At 40.8% G+C, this 21702-nt stretch overlaps 1 protein-coding gene across 1 annotated transcript in view; it reads left to right on the forward strand.

Moving 5' to 3' along the window:
• Positions 1-18075, forward strand: part of LOC108695834 (collagen and calcium-binding EGF domain-containing protein 1) — a 204272-nt gene extending 186197 nt beyond the window's left edge. The window contains exons 6-11 of the mRNA XM_041569798.1: positions 1218-1321; positions 3687-3807; positions 12149-12288; positions 13182-13217; positions 14237-14272; positions 16652-18075. Of these exons, the coding sequence (XP_041425732.1) occupies positions 1218-1321; positions 3687-3807; positions 12149-12288; positions 13182-13217; positions 14237-14272; positions 16652-16885 (671 nt within the window). The 3' untranslated portion in view covers positions 16886-18075. The remainder of the gene's footprint in view (positions 1-1217; positions 1322-3686; positions 3808-12148; positions 12289-13181; positions 13218-14236; positions 14273-16651) is intronic.
• Positions 18076-21702: the final 3627 nt, after the last annotated feature.

Consider the following 21702-nt stretch of genomic DNA (forward strand, 5'->3'; position numbering starts at 1 on the left):
GTGTCGCCAGCACAAAAAAGGGTTAAAACAAGCAGTGGGTTGAACTAGGACCCATGTTTGCACAATAATACATTTATTTTAAGATAGACAACCCCTTTTTTGAATTCCATTCCATATTGCTCAAAAAATGCATTGGCCCAGGCAGGAATATACTTTGTACATGGCGTGAGTTTCCTCTAAAGGAGAAAAAAAGTTGTATCCCACTTGGGGTGCCAAATGTTAGGTACCCCCAAGTGAATCTATTTACTTACCTTAAACCCCCATAAAACTGCACCGGGGTTATTCCAGCGAGCACCTCAGAGAGATCCTCTTCTTCTTTCTTTTCGCGGGTGTGCATGTGAATTAGTGCGAAAAGCTGAATTTCAATGAAAAAGCCAACTATTTAGTGCGCATACGTCTTCCCCGGGAAATTGAAGATTGACGTTCCATGGTGCTTGCTGGAATAACTCCGGGCCGGTGCAGTTTTCTGCTGATAGGAGCACCGGCCCCGGGGTGTCAGGTAAGTAAATACAACCATTTGGGGGTGCCTAACATTTGGGCAATGACTTTCCTTCTCCTTTAATAATGAATGTGCAACAAGTAGCCTAGCATGGAAAAACAGTTGTCCCTGATATTCTCGTTCACCGCTGAATGAACTGAGTAATGGAACGCAATGACGCAATAAACCCCGCTACACTTGCCATCGTGTGTCTGGTATGCTTTACGGATCTTCAAGTAGGAGAGGCACCGGCCTCTATAACCAGCACCGGGCTTAAGCTAAAGGAGAGGAGGGGGAAAGAGGACCAGTGTGGATAATGGAACGCAATCACATGGCAAAACTGAAGCTTGTGTCAGTGGGACTCATTTATTAACACTAGGTTAATTTGCCTATGGGCAGTTACCTATAGCAACCAATCAGTGATTAGCTTTTTGAAGCAAGCTGCAAGTAGAACAATGAATGCAGCAATTGATTGGTTGCCATGGGTTACTGCCCATTGTCAAGTTTGCCTGGTGTGACCTTTAAAAACCCCATGCAGGTACGACCCTGGTGGAAATTGAACTCATGGCCATAGAAATACTAACTGCATTTTAAAAATGCGTACAGTCAATTTCAGTTGGTGTGGTTGCGTTCCTTTGCTCTGCGGCACCCTGAATGCACTTTGCAAAGGGAAAGCCCAGCACCCAAGCTCATTCATCTCCTAACGATTTCTCATTCCGACTTATGCTTTGATTTTAAGGAGATTTCGAGAAATCCAACAATGTGATGAAGGCCGGGGTCTGCTCGGAGACGTGCAAGGATTTCCACCAAATAAAACAGACCGTTTTACAGCTCAAGCAAAAGGTACCTGATTTTTTCCATACATGCCTTGAATTTGCTGAAAACCCCCCAGGATTGGAGGAAGATATGAAACACTTCGACCACCTAGCTGAAATGACTTTGTGTTGCATTTGATGTAGGATTTGCCTTTCCTAAACATATGCTTGGGTCGCCCAATTATATAAATAATACAATTCCATTGTGTTCCATAAAGACACTGTTCACTTCCCCATAAGATTTTATATTAATCTCTATGTCTCTCTCTCTCTCTCTCTCTCTCTCTCTCTCTCTCTCTCTCTCTCTCTCTCTCTCTCTCTCTCTCTCTCTCTCTCTCTCTCTCTCTATATATATATTCTTCATGACCATATGAAACTCATATCACAAAATGTCAGTAGTCCCCATATACATCCACCTTCTTGGCCAGACCAACTTTTTTGCAATGACTTGTGGGCCCAGGAGCTACCAGGGGCCCAGAGGGAGACTGATGGAGCAGCTTTAATATTAGTTAATGATGTTACACCCTGACCCAGTAGCTGCCCACGAGATATTTACAAGAATTAATCTACAGGCATGGGATCTGTTATCCAGAATGCTTGGAACCTGGGGTTTTCAGGATTATAGATCCTTCCGTAACTTGGATCTTCGTACGTTAAATCTACCAGAAAATCGTGTAAATATGAAATAAACCCAAATGACTATTTTCCAATAAGGATTAATTATGTATTAGTTGGGATCAAGTACAAGCGACTGTTTTATTATTACAGACAAAGAAGAATGGTTTATACAAATCTGGATCATTTGGATAAAATGGAGTCTATGGGAAACGGCCTTCCCATAATTCCAAACGTTCTGGTCTCAGGGTTAAGTGATCCCATACCTGTATTTAGGGTTGACACCTTTTCTAGAAAAAAATACGGGCATTCCTATATATTTATCTTTTTTCCCTATTGATAACATTGGGATCAACCATCATTTTTACCGGCCAGGTCTACCTGTATTAAACCCTGCTGCCCACAAGTTAGTTGCTAGAGTTAATTTACAGGTATAAGATCTAGAATGCTCGGGACCTGGAGTTTGCCAGATAACAGATCCTTCCATAATTTGGCTCTTGATACCTTAAGTCTACTATAAAATCATGTAAACATTAAATAAACCCAATAGGCTGGATTTGCTTCCAATAAGCATTAATTATATCTTAGTTTGGATCAAGTACAAGCTACTGTTTTATTTTTGCAGAGAAAAGGGAAATATTTTTTAAAAATGTGGATTATTTGGATAAAATGGATCTATGGGAGACGGCCTTTTCTTAATTCGTAGCTTTCTGGATAATATACAGGATCCCATACCTGTAATATTCTGAACCACCCGTTAAGTGAGCTGACTTTAATGGCAACTGCCTGACACTGTGCACACATGGCAGGTTCATTCCTTGAGTTTTCTGGGCCAGAATCTGCTTGATGTGAACTGTGACTGCCATTAATGCCAGTGTGTGTGTCTGCACAAGTGGTTAGGGGTGGTATAAAACATTGTGTATCACTAGTCTATGGCATCTAGCTCACTCACCTTTTCTTTGAGTCAGCCCCATCACAAAGACTTATTGCCTCCGTCCCTACCGGCACTTAATATGGCCTTGGAAATCATTGGCTTAAAACTCTGAGCTGTCATTATGTTTTAGGTCTGTACGACACCCGTGTGATTAAAAGCATTTAGTGTATAGCATAAATCAGACTGAGGGACTGCTGTCAAAAAAAAAATCTCTATATTAATGTCTAAAAGCCCAGACAGCACATAAAGGGAATACACCGCAGGCCGGCCATTAATAACGAACTGCAGCCTAAGCCGGCGTGAGAACCGCTCAGGAAAGCAACGTGCTCTTTGGATTTACTTGCGCAACTCCAAAGCCATTTATTCTCAATTTGCAATTTTGCAATTTTCACCACATATTCTTTCCTACATCTGGCAGCCAATCAAAGGGCTAATCAGGTACATCCAAAAATAATTCCCTGAGAACAGTTTCATCGAGCCGGCACAGCTTTCTGCTTAAGAGCAGCTTATGTTACAATGTATATATTCTGTATGTATATCCAAGTCCCTTTCCCTACTCTGCAAATTCTGACACAGTAGTCGGTCTCTACTAAGATCTGGCAGTGTCCATGGAAATAAAAGATTTGGAAGAAAAAATATATACCGGAAATATATAAAATTTAGATTTGATGCTACATGAGACATGGGCCTATTCATTACCTTCAGGCCAGGGTACAAGTCTGCCATCTTTTTTGCACTTTGTTTTCTGCCCTGCAGTAGATCTCTGTGCTCCATTGTTTAATATATTTCTGTTTCTGTAGCCTGTAACTCCCTGTTCACTAACAGCCATGTCTCCTTTTTTTAGCTTGCTTTTCTCCCAAACAGTGTATTGGAATCCAGCAAACATATAACTGCTGAGAAGGTGTTGGCCTCTACCACATACGTGCAGGGTCCTCCTGGCTTACCTGGTGCACAAGGACCCCCAGGTAAGAACAAACTTCCAGACTAAATTTCACATGTTATAAAAAGTTTCATTGTGTTATTGCCCCATAAATCAAACTTGAACATATAACAGTTGCACCACCGTCAAGAGTTTTGTGTTGGGCAAATCTGTATACCTTGTTCCTGTTACACCTTCCTCAATACTAAACTATTCTTGTGAAATCAGGGTGACCTGGCAGCTTGGATCTCTACTTTCTTAAGACATTTAATTGTGCTTGTGTGTTGGATGCATGATCATAATATTATCCAAATCCATGCTTGGGTTTCTTCTGAGGGATCTCCAGGCAGCTTCTCTTGGGCAGGTTCAATTTACCATGGTTGTAGGGATGGAAAAGTCCTGATGTGGTATCAGACTTATTCATAGAAACAGACGTTCTATAGTGCAGAAAAGAGCTGGACACAAGAGTACTTAGAAAGGAATATGTTTATTAAGGATATTATTACAGTTACAGAGGAGTTTCATGACCATATAAAAACACGAGGCTGAAGGCCGAGTGTTTTTATACAGGTCATGGAACTCCGAGGTGACTTCTAATATCCTCATATTTTGCAACTGGGGGTACTTTATTTATTATAATACACAAATTTCAGTGAGTCATGTGACAGAAATGACTTTGTCGAGAGGGCAAGATATCTGGGACCTACTGAGTAGGATAAAGGGACGCCGTGTTGAATGAGAATGCACTACAGTCGGTAATCGTACTTTCATCTTTTTGGGGCTAGCTGTGGCAGAGTTTGGGATTATCCACAGGACATTATATCACCCATAAGTTGAACTAACGCGACTGCTAAATTACTAAACTGGCCTTTTGGCACACAAATCTTTATATGGGGATTTTACCCGACCAGATGCCTACTCAGCACAATATTGATTACAACGCTGTTTACATTTATCAAAAAGCCCCTCACTGACCCTGCCATTCCATTTAAAGCTGATTAGTTTATATCATCATCATGGGACCCATTACCATTGCTCTGTGGACCCAGGAGCTTTAACTGGGAGCATTATTGTCCTGACAAACTCTCTCATTTGGTGCCATCCGGGACAGCGTCCTTACCAACATATGGATTCTACATTTTCCACATGCACACCTCTTCATAGCATAATATAATTAAGGCCATCTACAGTGGTCATTACATATTAATTGCAATAGCTTTGTTAGTACATTTCTTTGATGCATGCACTTCTCACACACGACTCGTTTGAATCACTTGGCGAGCAAACACTCAGTGGAGAGGGATCCCTCATCTTACTCGCAGCACTGCTAGTTCTAAATGTTTTAATATCTTATGGCATGGTGACTTATAAAAATTGCCTTTTAATTTTATATACAACATTTAAGTCGTGAATTTGTAAAGTAATATTAGTGGGCTATTCGAATTGGAGGTGAAGTCCCTCTGTGTACATATATATATATATTCTCATTGGTTTGTAGACACTCCATTTGATATAGGCCACTATTCAATAACATAGGATATATCCCACTTGAGTTATCTAGTGCTTTCCTTGTTTGTTTTATATCTTACTGCAGAGAAGAGGGAGTAGTAGGGAAGAGGGAGTATAGGGATGGTGATAGGAAATGTGGAGTGTCACAAAAATGGTGAGAAAACAGAAAATACAACTGTGAAAGATCGGAGGAAGAAGATGAGAGAGAACCTGGTTGATTGTCACACTGAAGGTAGGAATGCAAAAAGTAGGAAGGATGAGGGGAAGGAGAGGAGGGTAGGAGGGCTTTTTGAAAGATTGGGATTAGTGACAAAGGTAAAAAAAGCAGTAAATAGAAGGCAGAGAAGATAGAATGGAGGACAAGGAGAGAAAAACTGCTGGAGAATTAGACAGGAGGTAAGTGTTGAAGGGAAGAAATAAAAGGGCAGTGAAGAAGTGAAGAAATTAATGAGATATAAACATAAGTAGAAGTATTGAGAAGAATGAATAAACAGAAAGTAAAGCTGGTGGAGACTTAATGCAGCCATACCTGGGATGATAAAAGCTGCCAACAGGCCAAGTCGGCAGCTTACTGGCCAGAATATGGGGCCTTCCAACAAGCTTCCCCAAATGATTTCTGGCAGAAAATCGGGCATATGTCAATCAGGCAGGTTTAAAAATCCTGTTGGATCGAGGACCCCATCGGTCCACGCGCCCATCGCCTGCATTCCTGGTATTGTGATCCGATTGTTCAGTCCTGGGGGCCACGATCAGATCAGCCCTATGTAATATAGGGCTGATCTGATCATACTTCAAGGTGCCCATATAGGGAAGAGATCTGCTCCACCGTCTACCTTGCCAAAAGAGAGCATCTTTGCATGTAGAGAAGTTAGATAGAGATAGAGAAGTTAGCATGTATAGAAGTTGAAGTAAAAGGTTGAAGGGAAAGGGGAGTGACAAGAAAAAAAAAGCAGATGAATGAAAAACAGAGGTGAGAAGAACTTGGAGTTAAAGAGGAGGTAAGAGTATAAGAGAAACAAAGAGAAGCAGAATATAGTAAAGTGAAGGGAAAGAAAATGAGAGGAACAGAAGGGCAGGATTACACAGAATATGGGGGCATGGAAAGGAGAATGGTTGTGGAAAGTAAAAAAGGAAATAGCCCGAGGCTAAGGGGGAAAAAGCTCTAATGCCTAAAATCTGCATTCAGGAATCCTAAGAATCTTCACACCTGTAAATTCTCACACTTGTAAAGGTTTAACGGATCAGTTTGGAACAGGGTCAATCCAAACACAATTATCATGAGTATAAATCTATCCAGTATGACCACCTCCTCCCTCGGCACATGGAAAAATAGATGTATAAATCTGGGAGGGAATGACAAGCCAAAAGATGGTTGTTGACCTGACAAATTCTCTATTAGCGCCAAGTCAGTAAACAGCTAAAGATGAATAAACAGGGGAGCAGCAGCGCGGCCCAGAGTGAGTCATTATTAGGAAGAGATACAAAGATGAGATGAGCCACTTTGCTAAGGCAGCTGAATCGTGAAATAAATGCCGTTATGGAAAAAGAACTTCGGTAATAAAGGAGCAAAAATAAAAACCAAATGTGTAATGAAATGTGTACGACGAAATGTGTATAAACAACTGAACGCTCATAAGATAAGAATGAGGCATATTAAGCACTAACAGCTGAAACATAGGGAATAGAATTTGCTGAAGTGCAGAATCCTCAGGTGCTAAGTTGAAATTAACTATATACTGATTATTTGTTTTGTGAATTCATCAGCCAGTATTTTGGCTATTCAAAAGGGTGTTCACCTTAAAGTTAGCTCTTAGTATATAATAGAATGGCCAATTCTAAGCATCTTTCCAATTGGCCATCATTTTTAATTTTTTTTATAGTTTCTTTATTATTTGCCTGCTTCTGACTCTTTCCAGATTTTCAAATGGGGGTCACTGAGTCTGACTTCCATTTAAAAACATATAATCTTTAAAGCTACACGTGTATTGTTATTGCTACTTTTTTTTACTCATCTTTCTGTTCAGGCCTCTCCTATTCATATTCCAGTCTCCTATTCAAATCAATGCATGGTTGCTAGGGGAATTTGGACCTTAGCAATCAGATTGCTGACATTTTTCACTGCTAATATGATAACAAGTAAAAGAAAAATATATGATTAATGTAAATTACACAGAACATTCTTGGGTATATGTCTGCTTTAAAAGATATCTGTTTGTACCAGGCACTGTTATTGCCATAGTCAAGTGATCTACCAGACTTTGCAATAATATTCACTTTTTTTTCAATAAAGGATAAGGAAACCATAAAAATAAGTAAATATAAAATTAATAAGGGTGCTATTTTAAACACTTCTGCAATGTACATTCATTATTTATTTATTTTTAATTCCAAGATATTAAAGGATACATGTCCTGGTAACATGAATGAATTGTGTTACAACAGCGCCACCTGCTGGTCATTTTCCCACCAGTCTGACCACCAAGTAGTCAAGGAAGTTGTCAGGAGAAAGAAAGAGGCTGCTCTGATGTTCTTCTGCTAAGGAAAGATTTGAGAAAGTTTTCTAATTTTTTTCCTAAGCAGAAGAACATCAGAGCAGCCTCTTTCTTTCTCCTGACAACTTCCTTGACTACTTGGTGGTCAGACTGGTGGGAAAATGACCAGCAGGTGGCGCTGTTGTAACAAAATGAGATCATATTAATAGAACACGTATCCTTTAATATTTTGGAATTAATAAAAATAAATAATGAATGTACATTGCAAAAGTGCTTAGAATAGCAGCCTCGTTCATTTTACATTAACTTATTTTTAAGGTTTACTTATCCTTTAAACAAGCCCAATCTTTTTACCTCTGCACCAGGTGATTTATACATAGAGACGAGGACTGGTGTTTCTATTATTGGGTTAGATAAGGAATCCTTTATTCACTCGTGTGTGACCAGTTCTGGCCCTATAAGGGAAGAATGGGGATTGAATGCAGATTGTGTATTCCATAAAGCAGAATTATTGGAGATAGGGAGTTCAGAATAAAGGCTGCCATTTTCCCTTAAGTGCTTGTTACCCATTTTCCATCCCCGTTATGCTGAGGAATAAAAGGCAGAGGATTACATTCCACAAATGATCTGGAAACAGTTGAAACAATGCGTGTTCAGTAATTGCAGTTCATCTCTAGGATTCCACTTTCAACTGTTCCATTCGCTCTTTGTCGACTCCCCATTCCCCGGCACGACCCAGCAGTTCCTAATCTTTCTGATGAAGCCTCATAAATCTTAGCCGTCAACAATATTAGATAATGTTCTGCTGCTCTGTGTACACCACCCAGGCAATGTTATACATCTAATGGCTTATAATAACTGTTGTGGGTGGGTTCCTGCTCTTTATTACGTTGTATAGAAGTAATAGAACACAGTGTTGTATCTGGGGGGCTGCTGATTATTTTGACACCTTGTGATATGCCCAACTTTCTCCTTGTGGTGGGCAGATTATTCAGTATTCATGTTCAGGGGCTATTACTGCATCATTGTTCTAATCTGCCTAAAAAGCCCAGAGGTTGATGCATTCGAAGGTCACTGTCTCCTAGTTTGCTAAGGCCTCTTGTAAACAATTCAACGTTAGGATTCCCAAACTGTGGGGTTGGCCCTTGTGAGAAGGCCTTGAGAAGTGGGGGGGGGGGCAAAGCCTAGGGGGCTGCTCTTAGGGTTGCCACCCGGCAGGTATTTTACCGGCCTAGCCAGTAAAACATCTGCCAAGGACGGTATTGCAAATTTACCGGCAATGTAGTTGCCGGTTATTCGTAATACCCTTAACAAAGCTCTTGGCCCTCCTGTGAAAACGTACAATTTTTTCCTCTTCTGGACATCGTGTGGCGTGACCACGCCCTTTTTTGCGTCATGGTCCCTGCGGCTCCACCCCTTTTTGTGCCATGGCCCACCTCTTTAGTTCCCGCCCCCACCACTGGTCGGTAACATTTTTTGGAAAAAGTGGCAACCCTAGCTGCTCTGAAACCTTTCTCAAATCTTTCCTAAGCAGAAGAACATCAGAGCAGCCTCTTTCTTTCTCCTGACAACTTCCTTGACTACTTGGTGGTCAGACTGGTGGGAAAATGACCAGCAGGTGGCGCTGTTGTAACGAAATTCATTCATTGTAACAGTACATGTATCCTAATATCTTGGAATTAAAAATAAATAAATAATGAATGTACACTGCAAAAGTGCTTAGAATAGCACATTTTTATATTCACTTATTTTTAAGGTTTGCTTCAAATGGGTCGTACACCTTTAAATTAACTTTTAGCATGATGTAGACTAGAGAGTGATATTCTGAGACAATTTGCAATTGGTTTTCATTTGTGGTTTTGGAGTTTTTTAGCTTTTTATTCAGCAGCTCTCCAGTTCGCAATTTCAGCAATCTGGTTGCTAGAGTCTAGATTACCCTAGCAATCGTGCATTGATTTGAATCAAGAGAATATGAATAGGAGAGGCCCTGATAGGCTTACAGAGCATTTTCTTTAGATGGGGTCAGCGACCCCTATTTAAAAAATGGAAAGCATCAGAAGTTGCTTAGAATTAGCCATTCTATAACATACCAAAAGTTAATGTAAAGGTGAACCACCCCTTTAAAATAAGGGACAGGTATTTTTTCTGTTTACCTATTTAAGTTACCGTATATACTCGAGTATAAGCCGAGTTTTTCAGCACCAAAAATGTGCTGAAAAAGTCTACCTCGGCTTATACTCGAGTCAGCGAGCAACAGCCCCCTACTACTTCACGAATGTCTGAGCTACTGACAGGTGTCCCGTGCCCCACAACTTTGCTCATAATCACTCCCCGAAAAGACTCAGAAGGGAGAGTAGAGGGAACCGGCCCCGTACCTTCCTGGTCGTGCGCGATGACGTCATCACGTGCCACGTGTCTCTGCACAATGTCACTGCACGCGGCTGTGCTGTTTGCGCCTCTGAGTGGACATGGACTGAGCGAGCAACAGTCCCCTACTGCTTCACGAACGCTGCACCGCGATGCACCTGCACTATGTTTTTACCGCTGGATGCGGTTCTGGATGCGAATCTGACCTAACCCTGAGGATAACTATGTGACTATCTTTTATTCCTCTACAATCCTGCCGATGCGAATGTTTTTAAATTTTAATGTCTTATATATGTCTTATATATTTGGCAGACAGTGAGAAATGCAGACAGTGAAACACTAACCAGCCATAACAGGATGGATTATTGTATTTTTTCTTTTATTGCAAATCTTTCACTCACTTGGAAAATTAAACAATGAATTATATTGATAATAATCTGTCTGATGACTAAAATAAATAATAATATGTGCCAATTCAGTCAAACAGACTTTAGCAAATGCTACAGCCTGCAGAGATTTTTTTTAAGAAGGGTTTTTTGATTATTGAAACTTACTAGTAGCTACTGCATTTCTCACCCTAGGCTCATACTCGAGTCAATTCATACTTTCGTAGGTAAAATGAGGCACCTCAGCTTATACTCGGGACGGCTTATACTCAAGTATATACGGTACCAACTTTAACAATAGTAGTTTTCAGCCCACTGTAGCCTGTCAGTCACAATGTAAGTGTTGTTTCAGATTTATTTTATCAGCAGTTTCAAAAACGGTCTAAAATATAATAATAAAAGAATGAATGTAAATGCGTAAGTGCTCAGAAGAGCTGGAGAGAACTGCTTTCATGGCTTTCATCTGGGATGGAACTGAACCAAGGCAGTGACAGTGTGCATTGTATCCTTCCCTAGAGATGAACGAATCTGTCCCATTTTGGTTCGGCAAAAAAATTGTGAAGCTGTGAATAAATTGCGAAACGCATTGAAGCCAATGGGCGGCAACATTTTTTTTTTATGCGTAAAACTTTTTCTCGCATCAAATGCATTGAAGTCAATGGGTGTTTTTCCTTGTGGCAACTTTTTTTGTCTCTGTGACTTTTTTGTTCAAATGCATTAAAGTCAATGGGTGTATTTTTTCTAGGGACGCACTGAATCCAGGATTCAGTTCAGGATTCAGCCAGGAGTCTGCCTTTTTCAGCAAGATTCGGATTGGCCCGAATCCTTCTGCCTGGCCGAACTGAATCCGAATTTGAAGAAAGTAAAAAATGTTTTCCCCTTCCCACCCCTAATTTGCATATGCTAATTAGGATTCGGATTCGGTCTGGTATTCGGCCGAATCTTTCAAGAAGGATTCGAGGGCTCGGCCAAATCCAAAATAGTGGATTCGTTGCATCCCTAGTATTTTCTTATGTTAATTTTTCTTTTTTGTCAATTTTTTCCACTGCAAATTCTTGCAGCAGTTTCGCAAAAAAAAATTGGATGGCGAAATGTGGAATTTCATGCATATATGTGGCTGACGTAAAAATGTGCTCATCGTTATTCTTCACATGTTAAATAGTTAATTGCATGTTGGAGGCATTTAAAAACATTCTTCCCCTGCAGTTACAACTTTCTTCATTGCAGTCTCTTATCTGGAGCTCATTGAAAATCCTCCTAAAAGAATTCCAGCCTGACGGAGCTCTTCTATTCTGAACATTGACTAGAAATGAAAGCGATATATATCAAAACCTAGAATAATACTGATCTGCAGTGTAACACGTAAACTATTTGTATGTTGGAAAAACAGACATAAATACTCAGCGTGCCAGTGTTATGATGACTGCTCGTTGTAAATGAATCCATGGTGCACGGGGCAGAGTTAATTGCCAGACTCTTGTTTTCACTGGGAACCCCACATTCCTTCCTATAAGCATCCTAATAACTTGTACTTGAATAAAAAGGGTCTGGGGAACGGCACATGTTTTTCATTTTCCCACTTTGTTTAGGTGAAACTTGAGGATTCTTTTTTGTTTTCTCTTTGTGTTTAAAGGATTACCTGGACCGAAAGGAAGTGAGGGTCAACCTGGGATACCGGGACCTCCTGGCCCACCGGGTCCAAGAGGATTGATGGGTCCAGTTGGGCCGTCTCCCGAAATCTCTCACCACAAACAAGGCCGGAGAGGCCCCCTTGTAAGTATTTATTAGATGGCCAGTTTCCCTTTAGGGAGAAGGTTGATTTTTTGTAATGTTTTTAATTTAAAATAAATGTTTTTAACCACTCTTTTGTATTGTGCCAACCTTTAATATTTTTCAATAACAGTTGCTATCCTTTCTTTGGGTGAAGGTTTCAAGGTATGTGCACCTGGAAATGCTGGAATGTTTTGAGAAACTCCACCAGTTCAAATTTATTTATTCAGTTTGGGAATCCCTTGCTTTTAACAGGGGAGAATTGGGTGAACTGATGTTATCAGAGCTTACGTGTTTTTCTTTAAAGCGGAACCCCGGCTTCCAGATTTGAGAAAGAGGCTCACATAACACAGAAACCCATAATATACCCATCACAGTTACCTGTTTCTTCAAAAAGTATGAATAAATGCCATTTCTGTGCTGAAATCCAGCTGTTTAACAGTTCTTCTCTTTCTGCATCACTTGAAATCCTGGCAGGGAAGGAGAAACTAAAACACTGATGTTACAAATTGTAACAACTTCTCTACAGCTTACAGACAGCATGCAGAAACTACATAACCCACAATGCATTGCACTGGGATGTTCCTTTCCTTGTTGAAATCACGTGTGCAGGGAATTGTGGGCTTTGGAGGATGCAGGACAGATGGCTGTTGATACAAAGTAACAGTTGTCAGTCAGCTCAGCAAAGTAGTCAGACAGATCAGCAGGAGAGCAGGGGGCTAGGCTTCGGGAACACTAGAAATCATGAAAAGTCTGCATAGTTTTTGAATATATACTGATATATATTGCAAAGTTGCTTGAAATATGTTTACTTTTCAAAATGTTCAAGTTATGTGTGGAGTTCCCCTTTAATATGTGGTTCAGAATTAATTCAAAAGTATCCTTTTATTCTCCAGGGACCACCAGGGGCACCAGGAAAGGATGGCACAAAGGTACGGGCACAGTCCATTTTATACATACAGTAGATGAGAATTCTAAGCAAACTTTTTCATTTTTTCCTAATTTTTTTTTATAGTTTTTGAATTATTTGCCTTCTTCTTCTGACTCTTTCCAGTTTTTAAATGGGGATTCTCTGTAAGGCTACAGCTTTATTGTTATTGCTAGTTTTAATTGCTCATCTTTCTATACAGATTCCAGTCTCTTGATCAAATCAATGCATGGTTGCTAGGGTCATTTGAACCCTGGCAACCAGATTGCGGAAATCGAAAACTGGAGAGCTGCCAAATAAAAAGCTAAATAACTCAAAAACCACAAAATGAAAACCAATTGCAAATTGTTTCAGAATATCCCTCTCTTCGTCATACTAAAAGTAGGGGAACAACCCCTTTAATCAAACACAAGCTATAGGATTTGTAGTGTTAGTTTGGGCTTGGAGTCACATTAATATAGAACATATACACTTGCAACAGCACAGAAGTGCAGGAAAAATAATAGCCGGGCTTGTCATAGAGTGTGACCCTTGGACGGTTAAAGATGAATCATTGTGATATTTAACACGAGACTGTTTAATTCATGAACCTTAATCCATATGAGCACTGGGACAATATTCCCTATCACTGCTTGTTACTTTAAAGGTGAACAACCCCTTCAATGAAAAAGAGAAGGAACACCTTCATGCCTCCCATGGCCCACCCCTTATAAAGCATTGTATTCATGGGGGTAACTGCAGGTTATCAGTGTATTATCAGTGCACCAAATCACAGAAAGATCTCGTATCCAGAAAACCTCAAGCATTCTGGAAAATAGATCCCATATCTGTACTATGCTGGGGAGGGAGCCTATCCACGAAATCCGGCCTTATTGCGTATATGTTTGCCAGTGCCGCTATGAGACAGGGTACTAAGGGACTTAGACATTCCAAATGTAAGAGAAGAGCAGAATTTCCTTTAAATTTGCTATCATCTCTTTGTATTCCTTCAATAATATTAAGGAATCTTTTCCTTCTTTTCAGGGAGACAGAGGTGCTCCGGGACCAAGAGGACCTCCGGTAAGTTTCACCTAAATATGAAAATATTAAATTAACGTTATTATTAACTTGTGTATATAGAGTGGTCAACATATTCCGCAGCGCTGACCAGTTATTCTTATCAAGTGCTTGACTTCTCTATGACATGTTTTTGCACCACCACTGTTACCAGACACCCACAAAACAGAGGCTTTGAGCAAATATTACCCATATATTACCCCCTACATGGCTGTAGCATTAATAGCTCGATTCCTGCACTTCTCAGGGAAAAATGATGGGATCAAAACACCTGTAACTGGCAGCCTAATCCCAACATTCCTGCGCTTATTGCAGGGCTTTTTCATGATCTACGTTCTGTATTTCATGTATCTGCCAAGCATCTCTTTGTAAAGATATATCGCAAAGCCTTGAACAAAACCAGCACTTGGAAGTTGGCAAGTTCCTTCATGTTGGCTGGTTCTCTAGTCTGTGGTCTGAGCATTTAGCAAGGTATTCATTTACCAAGAGCAAAACTAAATAGACAAAGGTGTAGCGGAAAGATGGTCAAGGCATCCAAAATCTACCCATTTTAGCTGTATATTTTGTTTAAGTTCTTACTGATTTCCATAACACCCCAGGGCGGGTCCAGCGAATGTGAAGGACTTTGCCAGCATGGTCACACCCATCTCGGAAGATCAACGTTTGGGAGAAATCCCAGGCTCAACTTATACAGCTTAACACGTGTTATGGAGTACATAAGCGTCAGGATGTTGATGTTTTTTATATTGAACCATATTTCTACAAAAGTTCTCCCATTGTTCAGCTCTTATTGCCTAAATGGAACCAGACTCCAAGTAAAATAATATTGTCTTCTTTTCCTCCAAGTGAGCAATCTTTATAGTATGGATATCATATATATGTGTTGATTTGAATGTCTAAATGTAAAATGAATAAGCCTTGTATTGTCCCTGTTACTGCAAAGGTAACATAATCTTCTTTATAACTTTATTAAGATATTTGGTGCTCAGCTTTGCTACTCAATGGGAACCAAGTGTTCTGTTTTCAGGGTCTCCTCAAACATAGGTAGACTATCCTTATTATTGACTCAAACTATGAGGGACTTTGGTCTCAGAATGGTGATTTGTCTATGAAAGCCTGACCTCTAGGTGCTTCCAGATCTTAGTGCATTATAGGCAAAAGTGTAAAATATACCAAGATTTGAGGAGGAACAACAACTGGCACAGCTCTACAGGCTTGAATGTTACCATAACTGGAATAGTAGAATGTTCTCTGATGGAATGTTGGATTGATGGTATGTCCTGACCTCTAGTATTTAAAAACTTAGCAGCTTTAGCATTTAATGGCACAGTGTGGCACCAGCATTTAATAGCATATTACCACCCACCTACCATTTAATTGTGGCATAGTTCAAGCCCCCCCAGCATTTAATGACAGTAAGGCACTCAGTATTATTAAGGCACAGCCTGGTCTCCAACATTTCACCTCACTCAGCTCTCAGCTTTTTCCTGCACCTCTACCCCCACCCCAATTGTCCACCATGTATTGTCCTAACCCACTAGGCCTCCTCCTAGTTCCACATCCAGTGGACAAGCCCTCGTTCTTGCACCCACTCGCGACACCAGACACCAGAGCTTAAAAAGGAAAGCTCTTGTAAAGGAACAATTTGCATTGCACCTGGCTGTATGGAAGTAGTTTGCCAAAAAAAATTGTCACAGCAGCATCCCATCGGCTTCTTGATCTGAGGATGAAGGCAGAGGAAGTTCAAGATCAGGGCGAGTCTAAAGGTGCCCATACACTGAGAGATCCGTTCGTTTGGCAATGTCCCCAAACAAGCGGATCTCCCTCCGATATGCCCACCTTGAGGTGGGCAATATCGGGCTGATCCGATCGTGGACCCTAGGGCCCAACGATCGGATCCTAACGATACCTAAACGGGCGGTCGGATCGCGGGACCACATCAACGAATAGATGCGGCCGCGATCCGACGGGATTTTTTGTCCCATCCGATCGGCCAGATCTCGATCGGTGAAGCCCGTCGGGGGGCCCCATACACGGGCCAATAAGCTGCCGACACGGTCTGTCGGCAGCTTTTATCGGCCCGTGTATGGCCACCTTTAGAACCAAACGATCAATAGGAGAAAAGGAATAGAGCAATATAGGAAAAAGGAATGGAAGATAGGTACCTTAACTGAATCTGAGCACATGGTTTAGGACTTCATATAGGAAAGTCACACAGACATCACCCCTAGAGAATCTTGACTTGACAATTGGTGCTCAGTGGGCGAATTTATTCAGCAGGCGCAAATTCGCTGTGAATTTCCATGTTTCATTATAAAATGGTTGGTCACAAAGTATCACCATGAAGCTCTTATGACGACATCTCTATATACTCTTTTGTAGGGCCCACCAGGTTCCTTTGACTTCCTGCTCCTGATGATGGCAGACATAAGGAACGACATTGCCGAATTACAGGACAGAGTCTTTGGACGCAGGACACATTCTTCAGCAGAAGAGTTTCCCTTACCTCACGAGTTTACAAACCATCACGATTCAGTGGACTTTGGTTCAGGAGAGGACTATAAACACAGAACTGTATCAAAGAACCTAAGAACAGACAAATCCAGCCGCCATTAACTGCCGCAACTCCAGACGGAAATAACTTTATATTTTTTTCTCAATGTATAAAAAAAAAAAAGATGCACTGAAAATGTAAAGAGTATCTATTTTTGACTTTTGAATTTATTGTTATTAATATTATTATTTTGTATTATTGTGTTGCTTCGCCATTGTGAAAATGTAGCCAGAATCCCTCTATGGAATATCCAGATTCTACAGCTCCCATTGGCCAGAGGTGAAAGACAAACACACAAAAATGGAAGATTACAACTATAAATATGGGCCCCTAAATATTTTATATATTTGATAATTGGCTGGCAGATGATACAGTATATATATATGTTTGACTTGCATATGTAGCATTATATTGCAAACCACAAGTAAAGAGAGGTCAATAGTGATAGGCGAATAAATTCGCCTGGCACTAATTTGCCAGGCGAATTTTCACAAAAATTTTTTGTGAAAATGGCCGAATTTCAAATTTTTTTCGTGAAAATGTCCGAATTCTGCAATTTTTACGTGAACTTTTCCGATTTCACGATTTATTTTGTGAATTTTTCGCCGTTTCGCGAAATTTGCCCAAAACTAGAGGTCAACGTTGTCTGTTTATTCCATGTAATGGTTTATGTTAAGATGGAGCTGCCTGTAGGGGGTCTGAGCAGGGGTGACTGCCATGGAGCCCCTCAGAAAAACAATGTTATATGGAAAAATGTGAAAACATTTAACCTCTCTCCACAAAAACTTCATATCAATAATGCTTAAAGGAAACTTAAACCATCCACCGAATTCGAAACTGCTGGCCAGTACAGTCGCCTGAAAATGAATCTCTTGAGGAAAAAAGCATCTTGTCGTGTTACTCTAATTAGAAAATAAAGTTAGTGAGAAGAGAAGAGTCATACAATCTGTCTCAGGTCAATTCTAAGCAGATCAACACCACAAAATGTTTCTTTTCTCAAGAAATTAATTTTTATCAGTTGGATAAAATGACCAGCAGGTGGGGTATTGTTTTACATTCATTGTATTAGTAGTTTAAAATCTGACATTATCTTGAAAACGAGAACTATAGTGAGCTATTTTAAATAAATTTGTTTTGATGGTTCTTTAGTCACTGTTGAAGTACAAAAATCAGCATCTGCGGCTGTCAGAAGATTCCAGGACTTGCTGAGTAATCAATGAAGATGTTTCACTACTCATCCGAGCAGCTTCTTCAGTACAACTGATTGGTGTGGGAAATTCTCGTCATATAAACTCTTCCACTAATCCAATCACAATGGCACATTGTAACTCTTCAGAGAGGTGACGTCTGAGGAAATTCACAGAGGTGTAGATTCTGTGTAGTTACTGTGATAGGATTATCCAATGTGTCATGTAACTCCTAGAAACAGGTGTTACTTGTGAGAGTTGCAAAAATGGATGTGTTAAGTGTTCTGAAACCTCAGTGTACAGATGTTAGAACAGCATTGTATGTAGCAGACAGGTGGTGTCGAAGGCCCCCGCCTCTGTTCAGGGATGGTTTCTCCACCTTGACATGAATGGCTCAGCATAGGAGGGCAAACTCTACAGGGCAAAACTCAGCTGTCTTTCTACACCTAAAAGACAAGGGACACTCCTTTGAAGATAGCAAGGTCCAAATATTGGATAAAGAAGACCGCTGGTTTGAAGAAGGCATGAAAGAGGCGATTCATGTCAAGGTGGAGAAACCATCCCTGAACAGAGGCGGGGGCCATCGACACCACCTGTCTGATACATACAATGCTGTTCTAACATCTGTACCCCGGCGGTTTAAGAACACTTCACACATCCATTCATGCAACTCTCACAACACCTGTATCTAGGAGTTACATGACACATTAGATAATCCTATCACAGTAACTACACAGAATCAACACCTCTGTGAATTTCTTCAGATGTCACCTCTCTGAAGAGTTACAATGTGCCATTGTGATTGGATTAGTGGAAGAGTTTATATGCCGAGAACTTCCCACACCAGTCAGTTGTACTGAAGAAGATGCTCGGATGAGTGGTGAAACGTCTTCATTGATTACTCAGCAAGTCCAGTTGTTTTTAGATTTTCCTATACTAGATGTGTCCTGTCTTGTTTCCCAGCCCACTTTGTTCCACTGATTCTGCCTCTGTATCACTTCCTCTTTATTTCTTAGTCCTTATGCCCATCTCTTTCTTTACCCCAGTATCAGTTTCTACCCTTGCTTGTTTAAGGGCAGAGACACGCTCAGATTTGGGGAGATTAGTAGCCCGACGACAAATCTCCTCTTCTTCAGGGCGACTAATCTCCCTGAACTGCCTTCCCGCTGGCTAGAATGTAAATCGCCGATGGGATTGCACTTCGCCCGAAGTTTCCTCGTGAGGCAACTTCAGAAAACGAATTGCTCCAAGTGCCACCCCACCAGCGATTTACATTCAAGCCGGCGGGAAGGTAGGGGAAGGCAGTTTGAAGAGATTAGTCGTCCTGAAGAAGAGGAGATTTGTGACCGGGCGACTAATCTCCCCGAATCTGAGTGTGTGGGATTAAATACATTTTATTGTATATTAAGGAACCATTATTCTGTATTGGTAGCAAGGTTGCTGTTCAGTAACTTAACTAGCTGGCAGCAAGCCGTGCCCCCCACCCCCCTCTGTACACGATCTTCTTACCGGAGAGGGGGGAGTGCGGGCCCTGGTCCAGTTGCACCCCCTATTCCCCCGGTAGTGGCAGTTCCGTCACTGTTGCTGGGCATTGATCTTATAAATAGGGGGATGAATAAAAGGGCAACAGTAATTTCCTGAATTTTTTAATCTGGGGTCCATATGTTTCTTCTGTTCTATTCTCCTGTTGTACATGTCTAATGGTGGTATTAAGATACATATAAATGTATAATTATTTTCATTTTGCTTCGTTTCACTCATGCATGGAGAAGGAAAGACAAAAATCACTAGGGGGTGCCAAAACGTAGGCACCCCCCTGTGATTGTATTCACTTACCTGATTCCCTGCGCCTGTGCTTCTATCAGTAGAAAACTGCCCTGTCCTGTTTGCACAGTGTAAAAAGCCAGCTTTTTATACTGCCGCACATATGTCTGTCCCAGCAAATTTAAATGGCTTGTTCACCTTTTAGTATGATGTAGAGAGTGATATTCTGAGACTATTTGCAATTGTTTTTCATTTTTACTATTTGTGGTTTTTGAGTCTCTTTTGCAATTTAAGCCATCTGGTTGCTAGGGTGCAAATTACCCTACCAACCATGCACTTATTTAAATGAGAGCCTGGAATATGAATAGGAGAGGAAAGATGTGTCATAAAAAGTAGCAATAACAATACATTTGTAGCCTGATGGGGAGACTAATTTTTGGCACCCTAAGGGATTATGTCCTTTAAATAGGACATATCCTTATCTTCTCCCATAGCTCTCGTATAGTATTAAGGCTTTATTACAATATCCAAGCAAAAGGCTGGACTTATGGCTGGGGGACTGGCCAGCTACACTACAGATGGACAAATGGACAACCGCAGGCATAGCTTCAGCAAGACAGACCCCTAACAGTGAGAGCTCCACTGAGCAATTTGATAACATTATGACACGGGTTGGTGCATCTCTTCTATAGAAAATCAAGCCGGAATGGGAACTTTGCAGGGGGAGCACATTGGCTCCATTTTTATTCAGGTGTTCCTTCTGGCTTGGACTGGATCCATGTGTAATACATTTATTTTGGAAGTTGAAATGTTCCTCGCATGTGCCCACCCCAATCCCATGCAAGGAACATCTGGGAGTAGAATAAAAATCATGCCACCATGCTACCCTGCAAGGTACCCCTGGTTAGTTCATTCTTTATAGAAGTGGGGTACTCGGGTGAAGTTAGTTATAGAGGCATAGGACCTGTTATCCGGACCTGGGGCTTTTCAGGAAAAGGAATGTTTCTGTGAATTGGATTTGCATACCATAAGTCTACTAGAAAATCATCTAAACATTAAATAAACCCAATAGGCTGGTTTTGCCTCCAATAAGGATTAATTGTATCTTAGTTGGGAGCAAGTACAAGCTACTGTTTTATTATTACAGAGAAAAAGGAAATCATTTTAAAAATTTGGATTATTTGGAAAAAATGGAGTCTATGGGAGCTTTTTTGTAATTCAGTGCTTTCTGGATAATGGGTTTTTGGATAACAAATCTTCATACCTGTATTGCTCACTGCGGGGTGTGCCCTCGTAATTTAACTTTCCTTGGCCTTTAAAACTACATTAGTCTATTTTTTTTTTTTTTACAGTTCCATATTGTAACCATTCCTGATGACAATTATTAAATGTAACCCTGTACCCTGTGCTCTGGGCAGATTTCACAATTGGTTGTCTTTTCTTTACTGTGTTTATATTTTTATCAAAGTTTTATTGCATGTGCAATCTTCTACATACTGCTAAGCACCAGTGGTTAACATCTTGATAACAGCTGACAGTGGGAACCGCCAGTCTTCTGGAATCGATTTGTTCTAACAGTCGCCTACATCTGCCCGACTTTCGGCCAGATATCGACCGGGGAAGCTCGTCGGATGGTTCCTCACACGGTCCAATAAGCTGACTCAGTCTGTCGGCAGCTTTTATCGGCCCGTGTATGGGAGCCGTTAGCTCCGAGTATTGCAGCTAAACACATGGTGCAGCATAGATCAACAGGGAGTAGCACCCGGTGTATTCACTTTCATATACTTTTCATTTTTTGAGTTATTTTGCTTTTTATTTCAGCAATCTGGTTTCTATGGTCTAGGGGTGTAACTAGGGGGCCCATTTACTTAGCTCGAGTGAAGGAATAGAAGAAAAAATACTTAGAATTTCGAATGGTCGAATATGGC

The sequence above is a fragment of the Xenopus laevis genome, chromosome 1L (genome assembly GCF_017654675.1).
Source record: "Xenopus laevis strain J_2021 chromosome 1L, Xenopus_laevis_v10.1, whole genome shotgun sequence".
Taxonomy (NCBI): Eukaryota; Metazoa; Chordata; class Amphibia; order Anura; family Pipidae; genus Xenopus; species Xenopus laevis.